This window comes from Falco peregrinus, chromosome 7 (genome assembly GCF_023634155.1).
Source record: "Falco peregrinus isolate bFalPer1 chromosome 7, bFalPer1.pri, whole genome shotgun sequence".
Classification (NCBI taxonomy): Eukaryota; Metazoa; Chordata; class Aves; order Falconiformes; family Falconidae; genus Falco; species Falco peregrinus.
In genome coordinates this window covers 8,681,956-8,694,444 of record NC_073727.1, presented here as the reverse complement: position 1 = coordinate 8,694,444, position 12,489 = coordinate 8,681,956, and the positions used below count along the sequence as shown (strand labels likewise).

At 37.3% G+C, this 12,489-nt stretch overlaps 1 protein-coding gene across 4 annotated transcripts in view; it reads left to right on the top strand.

The window, feature by feature from the left end:
- RYR2 (ryanodine receptor 2) overlaps positions 1–12,489 on the top strand; it is a 434,719-nt gene that overhangs the window by 129,310 nt on the left and 292,920 nt on the right. For all 4 annotated transcript variants that reach the window (XM_055811085.1, XM_055811083.1, XM_055811084.1 and 1 more), the window contains exon 3: positions 5,470–5,574. In XM_055811085.1, the coding sequence (XP_055667060.1) occupies positions 5,470–5,574 (105 nt within the window). The remainder of the gene's footprint in view (positions 1–5,469; positions 5,575–12,489) is intronic.

Sequence of the window (12,489 nt, the reverse complement as noted above, 5' to 3'; positions counted from 1 at the left end):
TAGTCACAAGCAACTGAGAACGAGCTTTTTGTAGGAGGTGGTCAGGCAACCTTCACGGTTTCTGCTAATGTTAAACATGCAGGACCTTGACACTGTTATCGAAAGGTCCTGTCTTCTAGAACCAAAACCAGAAGATTCATAATTCATTCTCTCTTTTCCTTTTTTGGGATTTGGTGAATATGGTTCGTCCTATTTAGCTGATGGGTCTTGCCATCGGAGCCGTGTGTTTTTGTACTGGGTCCATCTTTTCAATCACAAGTTTGAAAATGCGGAAAGCTGTGCTTTTTGTGTAAAGTCCTAGAAATGAATGTTTGTGCTCGGTAATATTGAGTGTGTTTCATCACTGTCACCAGACAGAATCTCATTTAAGTAGAAAGGACTGCCAAAAAGACTGAGATATATAAATTTAAATATAACTTCAGAATAGATGGTGGGTTCAGTTTCTTTCAGGCTACTCCCACAAACAGGCCTACAGATCTTTTGCTTAAACTCGGTACTAAAATTAATTTTCTGAATCCTCCTACTTGGAATCTCAAAGTTAGGCATCTAATAAGTGTACTAGTTTTAAAAAAGTTATGAACACCCTACATCTCATTTCTTGGCAATGATGCTGACTCTGGATGCTTTGTAAATCAGGCTGCTTAGGAGGAGGTTTTTTTTAGGCACTGATGTGTGAATATTTAGTATAGATTTAGAGATGAAATACCTGCAAGCCCATTTCATTGGGAATTCATTTAAAGAGGAATAAAAATAACCGTGAGCCTAGGAAAACAACTAGGAAGCTTGCAAATAACTAGGAAGAGAAATAAAGCTGAGGTAAAGCTGCTTATTCTTAGAGACAGAATTGTGTTTGCTGACGCGATTTACTACTTTTCAGTCTTGTACCAGTATTTATGAGAGGCGGAAGTTCAGTTTACATTCACAAGATTATATGCATCATATTATGTGAGCAGGTTATGGCGACTTTTTAACACTGTGTAATCATCAGAGTAAGGCAGTGGGACTGAGTTTTGTATCTCGGCCTCTTGCTTTCATTGTCATCACACTGGAATATGCAAATAATAATTCACTAAAAACTGGAATAGCTTGTAATGAATACATCCAGTATCCGTGATTCAGTTGTGGGTTGGACTACAGCTAGAGATCTTTTAAAATAGCATCTCAAATGCTTTACCCAAAACACCTTTTTAATAAAGGGTATGATTATCTAATTTGCAAATCTGCCTCCCACAGAGTAAAGCATAATTTACTGTGCAGATATTACTACAGAAATACTACTACACAATAAATATAGTTTAAAACGGCAGGAAGAATAAAGCATTCACATATTTTCTATATAATCCAGCAATAGATATGTTTTAAAAATTGCAGATGAGAATTATGTTCTTTTGTCTAATTTTGCTGACTGGGCTATTATAAACAAGGGTGAAGGCTCAATAGAAAAAGTTAATAGTAATTTACTACTTTTCTCCTAGCGGTACTGTATTTTCTTTTGAAATTTAATATACGATTTCTAGTTAATTTATGTAATAACCTAATTTTATCAAGCTACTTAATGTTAGGTTGTAATTATGACTGATTAGATTGTCTAGACAAATAATTGACAACAAGACAAATATTGTAAACAAGAACTAGCAGAGAGAGTCAGTTTTAAGCTCTGAGAAATATTGGAATTGTTACTTTTTACACCATTGGGTATATTTTATGTTAAGCATTAAAATATAACTGATTTTGCAAATGTGTCCAACATAAATTGAAAATAAATTGTTTTGGATGCTGCTGTTGTTCATCAGAATTTTCCACTGATCTTTTTGGGTTAAATATAAGTGATACAGATTCCCTGGACTGTCCAAGGACCTCATTACACATTCTGTCACAAAAACAGAAAAAGCCTTTTGAAATATGAACTATTTTTCTTTGCCTTCATTTAGAAAGTTACTGCAGCAAAGATGAATACAATAAAAATTGGTGGAAAAGCAGGCTGACAATTAACAATATGGTTGTTTATGTCTACTGAGACATCTGCTTTTGAGCACTGATCATTTTTGGGGGGTATAAATTGCATTCTGTTCTCAAATTAAAGATTTATTATTACCCTTAAACTGGTGAAAATTTCCAGCTAGTTACAGGTTGTTTTGGTGTTTAGTTAAAAGTTCGTTGGTGGGTGGCATTAAACATGGAACAAAATATTTTCTTTAAAATTCTTTACTTTTTAATAGTGTATTCACAGTCTAGCAAAGCAATCACTGAAATATCTGCCTACACGTTTGACCTGTCATCAAAAAATCCTGGTATTGCTAACTGATTGGTACAGATTTTCTTAGATCAGCCCCTAGAATATGCATTTTCCAGACTGGAAACTAAACCCCACAATATAATTTGTATGGAGATATCTTCTGATAGGGAATGTTAGGCAGCTATGTAACACAGAATACCTTTATTTTTTATATTCCTTCCTCCATCTGTATGTGAAGTAATATGAGAGATAAGATAGATAATCAGAGGACTATGTTTTTCCTTCCTCGTTTTAAGTTTATGCTTTGAAGAGATGGAAGGTGCATAGTGAATAAATTTTCAGCATATTTCAGTGAGGTTTTAAAAATTACCTGGAGTTGTTATTTTTTGGAGGGGGCTATTCAGAACAGGAACCTTCAATCTGTCTGTATGCCAGCCTGAAGCCTCGTCTTCTAAATACAGAGCTTTAAAAGCATCAACATTCAAATGGACTGTAGAGGGGTGAGCAGAGCTGTAACCGTCTGAACTAAATATACTGGCAGTTCTGCATCTGTCCCGTGTATGTCCATGCCATGACTGTTGCACACTGTATGCAGCAATGCCTGTTGGATCTTCGCTAGAGCAGATTTGGGTGAGAAACTGCCAGAGAGGAAGAGTCTGATTCACACGCTCCCTGCAAGCATCGGTGGATGCATCTTCTGTCAGCTCTTAGGGGACAGGCGGTGCTCCCCGAGGGCCACCCAGCGCCTAAGTACCCGTATAGCAGACGTGAGGAAGGGTAATGTGCTCTCACTCTTGTCTCAAGTGAAAAGAACCTGGTCATAACATGTTGCTAGACTGTAAGAAGAAGGTGCCTCTTTCACTTAATTAAAGCAAGACGTTCTCATGCAGTTCTCCTTTATTACTCTCTAGCTGCTCAGTGTGCCTTACTGACCTGCTAGCAGAATAGCTACAAAGTGTTCATTGGGACTTCATTCCTCAGTGTTAATGGGGAGGGAAGAAAATGCTCATGGCTGTCTTGAATGTAAAGAAGAATTGAATTGATGAAGGAGGAGTGTCCTGGTTACGTTGGCTTGATCACTGTGTGAAATGATGCAGGGTTTTCCGTATTGTAGAGTGTATAACCTGTAATGTAGGTATAGTAGTAAAAAGAAAACAGCATTTGATGGGTCACAAAATTGTATGTGTGACAGATTCTGCCAGCAAAAATCTTGCTTTAAATAACAGTACTAACAATAGGAACATTGTTATGGAGACTGCATATGTATGTTTGTTTATAACCAAGCATACATAGAAAATGTAACCTTGGCTCATTTCTGAGCACACTGTAAGGAGCACCTTTTGCTGTTTTGTTCAGTTGCTTGTTTGTCCATCAGTCTTCACTGGGGAGAACTGAGGCGAGCTGGACCGTCAGGCAATTCATTTCTGTGAGGCTTTCCTGAACGGAAAATTGCAGCAACACCACCTTGCAACCTGCGAGCTTGGAGCGCTCCCTTTCCTGCTCTGTAAAAGGGCTTATGATAGTACTTACATTACAAGGACATTTTGAAGAGAATCTAATTAGTTGTCTGTTGGCCTAATACTAGTGAAAAGGCCTGTTGTAGTGTCGGAGTAAACTACAAAATAAAAATGGTAACGAGAACCCTGCCAAATAAATAGAAGCCTGATTCTAAAAGTGTTGGCTTAAAAATATTTCAAGCCTAAGTGTCATTGCATGAGCCAGTTAAAATCCCATGCAAAAGAGGATGCTATTTAATGCTTTTTGATCTGGTTAAAACTTTAATTTTAAATACCACTTTACATTAAGTTTATTGAAATATAAATAGAGGTAGGTAATGAAATATCCAATAGTTAATAAACAGACTTGAATTACTGTAATTAGGAGTGATGAACAGCAATTTAATAAGCTATTAAGAGTGTGAAGTGTTCTGAGTAAACTAACTTTTGAAACCTTAGAAAAAGAGGGAGTGAAATGGCTTTGCAACTACCTTTTACAATTTAATGTTTGAGGCCTTGGAAGAGGCCTCTTTAAATTCAACGTAGTTTGAATAAATGTGCAGTTTTACAGCTTCAGTAGTGAAAGCATTCATGGTGTAAAACCCTGATTTCCAATAGTCAGTAAAAGTATTGCTAAACTAAAATATGCAACTCACACGAAAAGAAAAAGAAGGAACATGAAGGAATTTCTGTAGGCAAGAAAAGGTGTGTAGGAGTTCTATATTCTATTAACAGAAGAAAAGATCCCCACATAAAACCCAATTTTACTTTGCTACTTTGTAACTTAGACATTGCTGTTAGAAACCTGTTTCAATTTTATTATGGATTTCTATGATAGTCTGGAAAATTAGCTTCGCAATAGCTCAATGATTTATTTTTTTTTTCCTCAATCATCACAAGTTCAATATTTATTTTTATATGACTCTTTAATTTTATCCCTCTTAGAATACGGTGAAGTATACTGCTTCAAGGCTGAGAAGCTACTGGCTTGTCCTTGATATTCAGTGTCTAATGTGTCCGCTACAGAAAAGTCATCCTGACCTGGAGACCATCATAAAGGATGAGGTCTGGCTACTACCAGTAGCCTAAAGTCTGAATTTTGTTTCCAGCCTGATGATAATATCTAAGACACTTGTTCCGTATGCTAATGTCCAAGCAGATTTCAATGCTTTGCCCAGCCACCTCTAACAGTGCTTTCCACTCCCAGGCTGAATTTTTCTCCCTAGTATCTAATTGTAATTTTCTTTGGTACTACTCGTCTTGCCGATACTGTTCCTTTCAAGGAGCACCTCCAAGAAGAGTCTGCTTCCATTTTCCCTGTAATCACCACTCGATTTGTAGAGAGAGCCATAAGACCCCCCTCTCCTCTCTCTCCTCTATCTAGGCTGATGGAGCTCAGCCCCCCACGCCGCACAGGGTGAGTGCACCATCCCCGACAGCCATGGTGGTCCCCTGATGAACCTGATGCAGTGTATTGGTTTCTTTCTTTTATTGCCAGTGGGACCCAGTGCCCCAGGTGCCCGCTTGCGAGAGCTGAGCGGTGGGGAGGAATCACTCCCCCTCACTTGCTGGCCAAGCCTGAATCTTGCAACCCAGTATGTGGCTGGTGTTCAGAGCCTCAAGGCTATAGTAGATAGTTCAGATTCATGGAAAGGGAGGGAAAATAGCAGCACTGGGAAGTGGTATTCAGCAAATCTGTTAATAATATGATCTCCTGGGTTTTTTTTTTTCACCTAGAATGTTCCACCTGATTTGTCCATCTGCACCTTTGTGCTGGAGCAGTCTCTGTCAGTGCGGGCCCTCCAGGAAATGCTGGCGAACACAGAAGAAAAGGCAGAAGGGGTAAGTTATTAATTGTTTGCTTCTTATTCATCTTGCAAAATGTAACAGGTTTTTTTGCCACTGTTCCACAGATTTCATGACTGGCAGAAGCTTAAGCATCATGAATTCCTTATGTTTAATTTTCCTCCTTTGCTACAGGAATGGTCTGATTATTGAGAAATTCTAAACATTTGCAGCTTTCACTTAAACTTGCTAGAGTTGTAAATTCACAACAATTTCAATGTGCTGCAGGTCAGCATAGAGCTACGAGAATGTTTTAATTTGAGATCTCATAATGTGAAATATAAAGCTCAATCACTTCTTCAGAACAGCTAAGCTTCAGGATTTCTGACTGTATCAAGTGAGACTGTCAAGTAGACTTGAAATGACTTGGATGTGTGCTGTTTTTCTCTGGAAATAATTAAATTGCTGTGTGGCCTGAGCTAAAATGTCTTATAACTCATCATTAGAGCTGGAAATAGAATGTTATTGAGTCTCGGTGGACAAGAAATATGGAAACTAACACATTTTTGCAGTCTGGAAGATAAAGGATATAGAAATAATGTTAATTGTTTGACTAGCAAGTAAGTATTTACTAATAAATCATAGTAGTGTAATTAATGTTCTCTGCTGTGTAATTAATTCGATGTGTTATGATGTAGTTGAGCATTTGTTATACAACCTGTAGGGTTAATTTGAATGCCACGCTCAAGCTCAAATCCTGTAAACTGTAAGTAAGGAAGAGTGACCACAGGCCCAGGAATTACGGTTAACCCCTACTTCTCTTTTATCTGTATAAGTCTGTCACTCAAGAAAGCTGGCAGGAGAGAAGCATGCCTCTGCTATTTCTGGGGATGCCTTGAAAAAGCAAACTTTAAAGTAGCATAGAGTAGTCAGTCCCATAAAATGCCAGGTACTGAGATTGAATATGGTATTTGGGAAATTAAGTCCAGGAGCGGCCCCATGGATGATCCAAAGCGTGTGCTGTCAGTGTGAGCGTCTTCCAAGGACTAACTCCAACAGTAAGAGAATAAAAAGCACATCTGAGAGAAGAGGTGGTACCAGAGTAAGCAGATGCATGCTTCTAGACGGGGACCTCTCTTCCCTTAGTTTGTAAACACCGATGCCAAAAGCAATCAAATCCACAGGAAAAAATAAATAAATTTGAAAGAACAGGCACATACAGGCATAATGTCAAATATCACAGTCCAAACCCAAGGATGTGCAGTGTTAACTGCATACAGCCATATGTGTGAAGTAGAGCAACAGTTTCATGCTGTTTATTCCCACCAGATGTGGGCAGGAGCAGAAAGTAAAGAAAGTGTAGGGGAGTGTGTCTTAAAGTAATGCTATAGGGAAGAATAGAGTGAATAAAAAAACCCCACCAAACCAACAAACATTCTGTTTTCTAACATGTAGTATTGAAACTTTTTTTTAAAAAAAATAACATTAATTGGCAGATTTTCTGTTGGTCTGTCTTTAGCAGAGGCTTGGTGCCAACTGTTAAATGAATATTTACTGTTAATACAGAGATTACATCCAGAGAACATGGGATAAAGAACCAAGTTCTCTGCAGAATGGTTACAAAATGTGAGCTCGGGGATTCTGCTGGGAAGAGGGCAGGCTAAAGAGAGATTTGTAAAGGTCCCAGGCAGAACATTTGCACTAGTTCTGGACTATTTTCTGCTCTAGATTTGAGAAAGACAAAGACTTTTGTAGGGCACATTGATGGGACCTACATATTCAAAGCTGGAAGAACCATGTTTGATGGTAATCTGGGATTTCCTGGAAACAATTATTGATGTTTTCTGTGCATAACCATGAAGGTCAGAGTTCTGGGCATTCATATGCATACCTAAAGAAAAGGGATGGCAGTTGTACAGGTCTTCTGAGATGCATATAAGAAGGATAAAGCAAAGTCTCTGAGTGGGGTTATTCTGTGGTTACCCTGTTTACAGAGTAGTTTAGTGTGCTCTCAACACCTATTAAATGCCAACATTAGCAGAAGGTACAGAGCTACAGCTATACCGACCCAGGCAACTGATGTTCACTGAATAATGAATATATTTCTACTGCAGATTTTGTCTGGCTTCTCTGCGAATGCATTATGAATCTGCCTGTGTGTCTCTTGCATACTGATATATTGATATTAGAAGAGAATAATCCTGAAAAAAGTAGCTTGTAGGTGAGCAAGGTCATATTGTTGTTGGTGTCATTATTTTTCTTTCTATTAAATCTCTAGAAGTCAAGAATAATAGCACTAAAATGCCTGAATATGTACTTGCTGAAAAATTGACAGAACTGACATTTGGTATCCATATGTAGTTTCTATGAAAAATGTATAAAGTTTTCCTTTGCATTGATGGGTATTTATTGTAGAGTAAGTACTTACATGGGCTGTTTCATATTTGTTTGAAGTAACTGTTAGAACATGTGATTTTTGCATGTAATGACTGATATGTTTACTTCAAGTTTTATGAGAACAGGTAATTTTGTGCATGCATCTGAAGCTCTGTTATCGTCTTGGAGCAGCTTCAGTTTTTTATTTAGAATAACAGTGTTTTCTTTCATTTAGAAGAAGACAGTGTAGTAATTTCTTGAGAGATTGTTGCTATAAATTGGATCCAATATGACCTTAGTTTTCTAATGGAAAGAATCCTTCAAAGGGAGGTCTTTTTGGTCCTCAATTACTTGTTATTACATTAGGAATCATTGAGGCTGCTGTGTTTAAAAGTGGTCTGCTTGTGCTTCTTTGCTTTTCGTGGGGTGTAATTCTCTCAAATGCTGTTTATATAATAGGTGTTCATATTATATAACAGGTAAGTCAGCAGTAATGAAATGGTTGAGTAATGCAAACAAACTCTCCTGCTGACTTGAGTCAGAACAATAAGCAGCTTGCCTTGTGCTTAAGAAAGAATAACTATGTGCACTAACTAGACTTAATTTAATTCTCAGTTAGTATGTATTAAAGGTGGAAGCTTACCCTCTGCAATAAAGGCCTGCGTTTTTCGTGCAGGAATCCCAAAATGGGAATTTCCATACAAGATTAATGTTCCACCTATCTGAGCATACCTATTTCTCTCTCCTGAATCAGCTACAAGCTAGTACCAAAGGCGACAGTGGAAAATGAGTGAAATTTCACAAGAAAGAATGTGTATAGTGCTCTGTTTCTCCTAGCCCTAAGCACTGAGTAGTTACTTTGTTCTCTGAGGTTTTATCATTTCCCTTTAAAATACTGTGCTTAACTCTGGCAGGTTATTAAAACCTTGAAATTCATAGCCTGATTGTATGCTCTTGGTTTAAAAAGATAAAACCACAACCTATGTTGTTTGCTCAGGCAGCATTATTTATGCTTTTAATTTTAAACAAGGAAATTTATGATTTTGCTGGGGATGAGTGCTATATGCATCCACTACTTTTGTTGTTACTTCATTCACAGAAAAGAACTAGAAAAAGGGAGGAATTCTGTGGAAAGAGAATAGTAAATAATCGTGTAAATGAAGACTATTATTACATGTGTGCCCAGAGTCTGAGCTCTGGTTTCTTAGACGAGCAGAATTACAGCTGCTCTGTCCGTGACAGGCCTGCAGCCTAGGTATTGTTTTGTAATTATTTTGACTTGGGTTTTAAGTGTAACTTTGTGTTATTTGAAAAATAGATAAAATGTGAAGATGGAAATCCTTAAGTTTTTATACAGCATTTAAGACCATAAAAACCCTTCAGGTCATCAATTAGCCCGGTTATGAAATTTCTCCAGTGAGCCCTCTTTGGAGCTCAGTGCCTTGTTTTTCATTAAAACTTATCAGACTGCTCTTGAGGAAGCAAATCCTTTACAGCTTTCTGGAAAAATTTAGGAACAATTCCGTCTATTCTTTTTACTCTGATTATTCGGAGCAGGGGTTGGGTTTGCTTTTTTTTTATTCTTTCTGTCTTTTTTTTTTTTTCTTTTAGTCAAATCTTCCTTTACTAGATTCAGAAGCTGCAACATTTAGTACTTTTTCCTTTGTGAAAGTGCTGAAATGCCAAAATCATATGAGTTCTTGGTATGAGTTCTTGGAAATTTTCCCTCATTTTCTTAGGAAGTGAAACCTGGCCATGTATCCATTGCTACTTTTGTATTCAGTAACTTCTAAGATTTCCAGACAATATAAGCAATATCAGAAAGAGGGCTAGATAATTGTGTTCTTCCCGATGTGATGGGTATTGGGCAGGAGAAAGGGACCTAACCTTCCATCCGTGTAAGAGGGAAGTAAGGCAAAGCTGGCTTTACGTTACCATCAACTGCCTGTGTCCTGTTGTACCTTCTGCGCAGCTCTTTTGCTCAGAAGAGGTGCCACAGGTATGTGGGAAGGAAGTTGCCAGGTTTCAGGTGTGAGGAAGGGATTTATAATATTGTAGTTTCTTTCAGTTTTGCATTTTAAACATCTATTTTGTAACAGTTAGACAGCAGACCTGTATGTAGTATGCTATTACCAGTCTCACCTTTTATGACAAGGAAAGTTATTTCCCTATGTCCTACTTACTGTCCTGCCTGTATATCCAGGGATTGCATTAATTATTATTTTCAATTGAGTGTTCTGCTGATACTGATGATTCATAAAAGATCTTACAATGACTGGTACCTTTTGATCCAGGATGCAGATTTCAGCCTTGATATATAGCAGGCAAAGTAGGTGATGGTTATTATCTGATTATTACCAGATTCACCAGAATAATTCATTCTGAATATTCAGAATATTCAGAAAATTCAGAATAACCAAATCTGGTTATTACTGGATTTCTTGGCCAAAATCAGGGCCAGCATACATACACTTGAGCAAGCTTACCTACTTGCAGTCTCTGTTGATGACATACAGATGACTTTTCCAGATTCTACAAAATTCTCACCAAGTCGCTTTTCTATTGTGTGGCAGTTCTAGAGCTGCCAAAAGAAACGGTATCCAGACATATTTGACATGGAGAAATATCAGTTATTTTCTTAGCCTCTTCAGCTGCGTGAGCAAATTATTTAGTTTTGTCTGAAAGTTTTTTGAAATCATCCTCAGGCAAACACACTGCTAAAAAAATAATTATTAAATTTAAAACTTTCCAAGAGGGTATGCAAATTAGGATGAAGTTTAAGGTAACCTTCATACAGGCTATTGCTACTAATTCTTACTTGAAATACATTTCGAAGTTGGGTTTGGTTTTTTTTCCCCGTATGCTTCAATGTAAATGTTTTTTTTCTAAAGGGAGAATCTGAGGATTCAAAACACTGCTGCTATTTGTATTTATACAACAATTGGCTAGTTTGAACTCCTATTCTATTCTAATGCATTTATTACTTCAAAGAGATCAAAAAAAGTGTTGGATACAGTGACTAGGTACAGGAAATTAAATTAGCTTGGCATTTAAAGGACATTTTAATGTAAGTGAACAAAGTATAAATTCATCTGTCTTTTATATTGGCTAGGACAAAAACTTGCTTTTCTTTTGAAACCAGTAAGTTTGTGATTCCTCAGGTTGCTCTTCCTGTGCTGGGGTTTTCTGAAACACATCTAGCAGTCTTATGATTATATATACAACATACTGTTTTGCCTTGTGATGTCTTTTATAATTCTCTATGACAATTACTATAAATAAGGCCATTGAAATTTGAAGACTCTGGATTGTATGTTACATGCCATAGCCTGGTGAATAGACGAGATATACATTTTCATATGTCTCTCTCTCTCTCTCTCTATATATATATATATATATATATCTGACACACAAATCCATATGGTACCTGACATGCTTTCACCTGCCAGTATGATGTGCATCTTTGTGTGGATGAGAGATGTTATATCCCATGCACAGTATTGCTGTTAATTGCACGCTTTCATTGGAGTGATTGAGAACTCTTGGTAAACTGTCTTTCACAGCAGCTTTAATTATTTCTGTCAGTGGTGGTAAAGTATTCTTTTCACTCTGGGCTACCAGAAGATGAGTGAGTGCCAAGCCATCCCAATTTTACTGTTGTACCATCCATCCATGGCAAAATCTCATTTCATTGGGAGAGCGCAGAGTAAGAGGTGCCTATTCTGGTGAGAGTTTCTGGAGCTCCTGTTTGCTGACCTGTGCTTTGTTCTGCCAACAGGAGGTGCGTGCATGGGCTGGTTTTGTTCAGGTATATGTAGAAGTGTATGAGATTGCTATGGGGTTGGGATTTTTTTTTTTTTTTTTTTTTTTGCTATTCTGTCAGCAAAGTGGGTGGAAAGTTCAATTCCTCTACTAACAGCTAGGCTGCATGCTACATGAATTGCTTGCTAGTAAACTCAGCCGCACTTGGAGTGTAGCGTGCTTCTATTGGAATTGTGTTTTAATGATTCTTGTAGGACAGATGCACTGAATTTGCTTACCCTTTATTGAACCAAATGGATTTCTCTCAGTTGCTTCTGTGTCCTTTTACATCAAGTGTCAGCCTTTTGATTGCTTATTAGAAAAAAATGTACTACTGAAATAAGTAAGGATATCTTTGCATGTCATCTGTAGCAAGAAAGTGAATTCATATGCAGTTAAAATTTCTGTGTTTTGAATGACACTATATACTATGTACTAGAATATGTCAAGATAGCATAGGGCTCTCTAGCATTGATATTGAGATGATTTTAAGTGCTTATTGAGGAAATCACACTGTATTTGTCCTTTACTTTCCAACCGAAAAACTCTGAATCAACTTGAAATTACTTTTTTTTTTGCTATTTGTCTTCCTAGACTTCATTACATAGAAAAAAAATGGCATCCATTTGCCTTAATATTCTTGGAGTTTGCTAACTTTTATGCAAAATGAAATGCAGAGTTAAATCCTTTGTTAGTTTCCTGCAAATTGATCTTAGTTGCCATATTGTCTACTGAACACTTCTATGTGCAGTTTTCTGCATTTTTTTCCCCAGTATATGCACAGCAGCTGTGCTT